The sequence below is a fragment of the Belonocnema kinseyi genome, chromosome 7, assembly GCF_010883055.1.
Source record: "Belonocnema kinseyi isolate 2016_QV_RU_SX_M_011 chromosome 7, B_treatae_v1, whole genome shotgun sequence".
Taxonomy (NCBI): Eukaryota; Metazoa; Arthropoda; class Insecta; order Hymenoptera; family Cynipidae; genus Belonocnema; species Belonocnema kinseyi.
Window position 1 is genome coordinate 91730607 of NC_046663.1, and position 7583 is coordinate 91738189.

The window sequence follows — 7583 nt, forward strand, 5'->3', positions numbered from 1 at the left end:
TGAAAATTAAAATTCGAAAATTTTTTCTAAAGCCTCCAGGGGACTTCGTTTTCGCACGAAAAAATTTGATGTGCCCTTATTGCATCCGGACCCACAATTTTAGAAAAAAATTTCGTGACAATATTCCAGGTATAATTTCTCATAGTACGGCCCCATTCAAATACTTCGAATTTCTATAAATAATGGACTCGGAATATGTATACAGTTTCACGAGTTTATTATAAAAAAGGTTTTTTTTCAGTTTCTAGGGATTTAATAATTATATTTAATTTAAAAAGCTTCGACAAATTATACTACAAGATGTTATTAAATGTTAGCTTCATCGATTAATTAAATAATTAAACAGCACGAAAAACAGTAATAATCATTTCTTAATTTTGTCTTTAAAGTCCAGGAAGTTGAATAAAAATTCAAAGAAACTCTTATTTTATCTTCTTATACTTCAAATTAAGTGCATATTTAGTTAAAAGTAGATTCAATTGAAACGGCTGTAAATTCCTAACTTTTGAAGTAAAAATAATGATTTATAAACATGATAGGTATTTTTTACATAAATAGTTGAATTTTTAACTAAAAAAGATCAGTTTTCAATCAAAAATGGACTAGTTAAATTTTTAGATAAAAAATTAATTTTCCACAACTGGAATAGTTGAATTTTCAATGAAAAAGTGGAATTTTCAACCAAGAAGTAATTTTCTACCATAAAACACGAATTTTTAACTAAAAGAGAGCATTTTTTAACAAAAATTGAATAAGTACATTTTTAGTTAGAAAAATTTATGATCATCCAAAGGAATTAATTTTTAACTAAAATGATGGAATATTCAACTAGAATAGTTATATTTTCAGTAAAAGGAATTCATTTTCAGGCAAAGAAAAAACGAATTTTCAACAAAATAGCTCATATTTCCACCAGAGATAAAATTTCAATTAAAGTGACGAATCTTCAAAAAAAAAAAATTAATTTTTAACAGAGTTTCAATTTTAACTCGGCGATAAATTTCCGTTCTAAAAAAGATTTTAATTTTCAATGAAAAACAGTTAGATTTAACCAACAAAGAGGTGATTAACTAAAATGATAAAATGTTGAATTGGAATACCTTTTCAATTTAGAAAAAATTAATTTTTAACCAAAGAAAAAGAATAAATTTTCAATAAAGGATGTAAAGTTTCAATGGGAATAGTTAAATTTTCAGCAAAAAAAAAATGTTCAACAAAATAACTTATTTTTTCAACAGATCGGATGAATTTGAAATAAAATGATATAGCTTCAGTAAAAAAAATTAATTTTGGACAAAGCAGCTTAATTTTCAACCAAGTAATTTAATTTTCATTCCAAAAAAGATGCATTCTGAACGAAAGCTGTGGCCGTTGATATGTCAACCAGAAAAATATTTATTATTTATTTAGTATTTTCAAGCAAAAAGATGTATTTTCGACCAAAACGATTCATTTTCTACCAAATAGAATGAAGTTTTAACAAAAAATGGAATGGTTAAAATTTCAGTACGAAACAATAATAATAGAAAAATATAAAATTTTCTATCCAAAAGAGATTAACTCTGAACACAAAATTTAGCAGCTAATATAAACTTTTTTTAAAATTATTAAGAGAGAAAAAAATGCAAGCAAACTGTTTAATTTTTAAGCAAAAGATGAATTTTGGCTAAAAAGAACAAATTTTCAACCAAAAAATAGAATAGTTAATATTTCTGTTCAAAAAATTATTTTTAAAGAAAAAAAAAAGGCAAATGTTGAATGAATAGTTAAATACTGTAATATAAAGTTACTTTTTTACATATAAAGACTCATGGTTATTTAATTTTATATTGCAATTAAGAAAAAATTAAGCACGCGCTCAAAAAAATTCCTAGACATTTCCACGTATGTAAAGATTCCCTGCCAATTCCAGGTTTTCCAGGTAAAGTAGACACCCAGATAAGTTATTCACATTTCGTTGTCCATCAGATAGAAAATCATTTTTATTTAAATAATAGAAAAATAAAAATGAAACTCACCGATAAATTTGATTGCTTGGGGGAAGAAGCTTGCCAAGTTCTGACTCCAGTGGTCGCTGATTGGAATTTGCATATATTTTATTGAGCCACCACTTTCGAAAACGTTTGGTAAATCCGGCGTAACGTTTAGGATATATTGTATCCTGTGACGAACCAGAGACTCTTGGTCTTCACTGTTAGCTGCGTTTCCAAGGTACAAGTGCGGCAGAATTTCCACTGGAAAGTCTTTGTCTTCTTCTGGCCCTGGAACAGAATTAACAAAATCGTGAATATTTTTTATATTTTTATTATTGAAAACTCAAAGATACTATTTTGTGGGCGATGGTCAATTTCGTCCCAGCTACCTATGCACGGTTCCCCCACTACAAAAGACAATTTAAAAAAAATTTAGAACTTGATAATTTACAAATATATTATTCGAAGTCTTACTAAATTAAAAAAATATTATATTCTGGATTTTAGTCCTCATTTGGTAAAAAGGACTCCTGCCGACTAGGCTCGGCGGCAGCAGTTCGGCTGAGTGAGGGGAAGCCACGTAGTGGAGGAACCGTACCCAGGTAGTTGAGGTGGAATCCTCATCTGCCCCATTTTGTAAAACATGATAATCTACACTGATAAAGTCTACTCATTAAATAATTAAGATCTTCCGAAATAGAGAAGGAATGAAAAATTTCTTACCGACAGAATCGCAGGTACTATCGCTATCGGAATCAGAATAAGCCCTCGTTGGAGGTGCAGAGATACGCAATGACCTGAGCCCCATCAACTCTCCCTCGTTTGTATCCTGACCAGGTGAACCTTCCGTGCAATTTTGACTACCTTCGCACCATTCTGGATAGCAATCTTTGAAGGCTGCATATCCTCCTAGAATTCACATTTTAAAGAGCGTTAAGCTTTTGGTATATTAGTTGTAAAAAAAAACCAGTCATTATTCTTTCAATCAAAGATTTTTTTGTTTATCCCTAGGAAAACCTCTACACTAATAGATTTTTAATCAGCTTGTTAGTAAATATTAAATATAATTGGAATTAGAACAAACGATGTAGAAAAATCAATCTCATAAATGAGTTTCATAAATTATTAATAGATTTAGATTAATAAGATTAGATTTTACTACTAGATTTTTAATCTGCCTGTGAGTAAATACTAAATATCATTGGGATTGGAATAAACAATGTAGAACAAATAATATCATCAAGGAGCCCCATAAATGAATAATTTGCCATAAAAAATTTATTTACTCACACGAAAGGAACATTTTAAAAGGGAATTTATTTTATACTACAGATGCGAGTCAACGAAACGTTTCACTAAAACGTTGAAAGCTTTTAGATATATTAAATTAAATTTAAATAAAATAGATTAATTTTCAAACAGAAGATTCATTTTCTACATACAAAAAATAATTAAACAAAAATAGGTGAATTTTTATTAAGTTACATGGTCAACCGAAGAGATAAAATTTCAACTAAAATGATGAATCAAAAAAAAAAATGAATTTTTAACAACGTAGTATATCTTTTACCTGAGTAATTAAATTTCCAAACAAAAAAAGCGAATTCTAAACGAAAAATGTAATATTTGGAATTTAAATCAAAAATTAATTTTATTTCAAGTTAAAAACACATGTATTCAACCAAAAAGGCGAACTTTCAACAAAATAGTTAGTTTAATACTCAACCTAAACAGATAAATTTTCAAATTTGTCGATTCGAATCAGTTTTTACCAAGAAGATGAAATTTCTACGAAAAAGGGTGAATGTTCAAATCAAAAAGACGAATATTTAAAAAAGTTGAATTTTCAACAAATAAACGTTTTTTCAGTCAAGAAATAACAAAAGTATGTGGAAAATTATTGAATTTTTAAGTGAAAAACTTAAACTTTTATAAAAATTCGCAATTTTTACCCAAAAATATAAAGGAGCCCGCACTAAATGTATGGGAAAATGGCTTTCGGTTGATTTAACTGAAACTTTGTAATTTTTAAGGCTATAAGTGCCGGATGAAATATCCGTAAAAAAATCCAAAAAAATGGACAGTTTTAGCGCTATGCGGCGCTAAGCGCTCAAGATCAGTGAATAAAACGAATTACAACAGATTTGGTTACAAAAGCGATGTCAACATAGAAATCACGGTTCAGATCGTGGTCTGTCATATTTTCGCCTACACCGTTGACTCATATAGCGCGCTTCTCAAAACGATCAAACGCTAAGCGCCCAAGATTTTAACTTGACTAAGTAATCACTTCTTTAAAGGCAGAAATGGTAGCCAAATTAACATTAATAACTAGTGCGCACATACCGATAATAACATTCTACCCTTCGCAAGAGGGTTGAACGCTAAGCGCTCAAGATCAGCAAATAAAACCAATCCTGATAAATTTAGCGACAAAAGCGATGTCACTATAAGAATCACGCATCAGAGAGTAGTCAGTAATATGTTAAGCCAAACCAATGAGTTATATTGCGCGCTTCTCGAAACGATCAAACGCTAAGCGCCCAAGATTTGAACTTGACTAAGTAATTACTTTTTTAAAGACAGAAATGGTATCCAAAGTTACATTAGTAACTAGTGCGCACATCGATAATAACAGTGTACCCTTCGCCAGAGGGCCGAACGCTAAGCGCCCATGATCAGCGAATAGAACCAATCCTAGTAGCTTTAGCGACAGAAGCGATGTCTGTATACACATTTTCAACAAACAAGATATATTTTCGGCCAAAACGATAAATTTTAAAATTATATGATGAATCTTCAATTGGAATAGTTAAATTACCAGTAAACAAATTAGTTTTAAAAAAAAATACGAATTACATTTTCAACCAAAAAAATTTACTTTCAACTGAAATGATTAATCCTCCGCCCAAAGAAATTAACTTTTAACGAAGTAGTTCAAGTTATAACCAAGTAGTTGCATTTTTAAACAAAAAAGATGATTTCCCAACAAAAAATGTAATAGTTCATATTTCAACCAAAGAATATTTTTATGCAATTTTAATAAATAAAAAATACAATAAAAAAATTCTACCAAATTGTTGAATTTTTAAGTCAAAAAGCCTAAGTTTCGACAAAGCCAGTTGCACTTTTAACAACAAAAGTCCATTTCCCACAAAATATTTCTATTTTTTACTAAACCAATTAAATTTTCAACCCAATAAACGATTTTACAACCAAAAAGTTGAGTTTTCAACAAAATTGTTAAATTTTCAACAACATATTACTTTAATAATAAACTTTTCAACGAAAAAAAATGAACTTTCAACGAATCAATCTTTTTTTGATTAAAAATTCAAGTACGTGGTTGAGCCTTTGGTTTTTTTCTTATAGAAAATTTGCCTTCTTGTCTTAAAAATCGACATATTTGATTAAAAATTAAACGGTTTTTGGTTAAAATTGAATTTTTGTTTATTTAAGAATTGGACCATTTTGTTGAAAATCAAAATATTTAGTTAAAAAGTCAACTATAATGCTGAAAATTCAACGCTTTAAAAAAATCCATTGTCAAAAAATCGTCCTTGTTGATTTTGATTTCTGGTTGAAGTTTAATCCATTTTTTTTTTTTTTTTTTTTTTTGAAAATTCGACCATTTTTGTTCCAGATTCGTGTGATGATCTGTGACGAAGAAGAGGAGGGGTGGAAACAGTTTTTAAAATAGCGTGACGTGGTTTTTGAATAGCCTCTGACACGTTTCATATTATAAAAATTTCAAATTATTCAGTGTTGACTACTTTCAAAATAAAAATGTCGAATTTTGAACGACTCAATCGAAAGTTACTCAGTCACGAACTATTTATCAGATTTACCTGAAAATTTCATACAATTATGGTGAAATAATGAATTGAATTGAATTGAATTTGGCAAAGTGAATAAATTCTAAAATATTGTATAAGAATTATGCAATTTTATCAAGATATTTCAGTGTAGAATGTAGGAGGTCTGGTTGTACGGCGGCGCTTCCCACACAAATCAATATTTCATTCACAACTTCCCCCATATTTCAGTTGGCGTCTGTGTGAGCACTTACACTGCTACCATTACAACAGAACTAAACAGCCAGTAACACAGACAATACGAATTACGAGGTAATAAGACCTTTGCAACAAGCACGACAGACCCGATTTATTGAATCGACTCGCCGAGGTTGAAACCTTAGAGATTCTAGAGCAGAGAATACAACATTGCATACATTCATTAAAAACAACTCATTCATTTCTAAACGATTTTTCTGAATCAAGCTATGTTATGAATGGCAAGTTACACCTTGTCTAAACAGTCGGTTTTTAAAGGAAATTTTTAACGTAACTGGCGAAGGCCGTCCATGAACTACATTACCAACATTAGCCCCCCCCCCTTCCCCAAGGTAACGTAACCTTAAATTCTCTAAAAACTGGGGAAATAGTTTAACTTTTGAACCAAACAATTAAATCTTCAAGTCAAAAATACGATTTTTTTCGAAGAAAGTTGCATTTACAAAACGAAAAGCTGAATTTTAAACTAAAGAAAGTTTATTTTCAACCAATAAAGATGATTTTCCCATCAAAATGATGAATTTTAAATTAATAAAGATGGATTTTTAATACAAAAGTTTAATTTTCATCTAAAAATTAAACAGCTTAAACCTCAACCAAAAAGATGAGTTCTGAACAAACAAGATTAATATTTTAACCAAAAAGACGAATTTTCAACAACATACCGAATTTTTGCTACCAAACAGTTAACTTTTTAACTTATAAAGGATAGATTTTCAATAAAAAATAGAAAGCTAAATTTTCAGACATAAAAATAAATTTTAAACTAAAAAAGCACGAATTTTACAAAAAAAGATTACATTTTTAACCAAAATGTTCATCTTTGAATAAAAAATATGAATTGCTCAACAAAGAAGATTGATGTTTTACCAAAATGACGATTTTTCACCTAAATACCTCAATTTTGAATCAAAAGGATCAACTTTAAATCAGAAGTGTAATAGTTAAAAACTTCATTCTGAACAACAACAAAAACTCCTAATTTTCAACAAAATACTTAAATTTCCAAATAAAATTATGAATTAGAAAAAATTGATAAAGTAGTTCAACTTTCAACCAATTTTCAACCAAACAAGGTGCATTTAAAACCAGAAATAGAATAGCAGCCTTTTCAACCAAAAATAAAACTTGTTGCAATAAGACTTCCACTGACTCCCTCCCTCCTAACTTGATAATGTAGTATGTGAAAGGTCCCTTACAGCCTATTAAACACATTTTTATTCATTATCTTGGAAATTAAAACATCCAAATAAATTTTTCTATTCTATCCTTTGACAGAAATTAGTAACTATTTGCATTAATTTTTTTTTGGCACAGCCGTTTTAATAGAGGAAAACACATTTCGGTCATTTACTGATTTGCAAAACATTTGCACGATCATTAAAATTTGAACTCGAGAATTACTTCAGATATCCAAAATAGTTTCACAAATTAAAAAAAATAGTGTGAAAATAGTGACATACAATTTTTCAAGTATTAAACTTATACGTAGTCCGAAATAAAAAAAAAATTGTGAAATGAAAAATGAACCTTATTT

The 7583-nt window shown here is 29.1% G+C and overlaps 1 protein-coding gene across 1 annotated transcript in view; it reads right to left on the minus strand.

Annotated features, from left to right (window-relative positions):
* LOC117177282 (dual specificity protein phosphatase Mpk3) overlaps nucleotides 1-7583 on the minus strand; it is a 27703-nt gene that overhangs the window by 11864 nt on the left and 8256 nt on the right. Inside the window, exons 2-3 of the mRNA XM_033367876.1 lie at nucleotides 2697-2882; nucleotides 2019-2261 (exon numbers count right to left, since the gene is read on the minus strand). Coding sequence (XP_033223767.1) covers nucleotides 2019-2261; nucleotides 2697-2882 — 429 coding nt within the window. The remainder of the gene's footprint in view (nucleotides 1-2018; nucleotides 2262-2696; nucleotides 2883-7583) is intronic.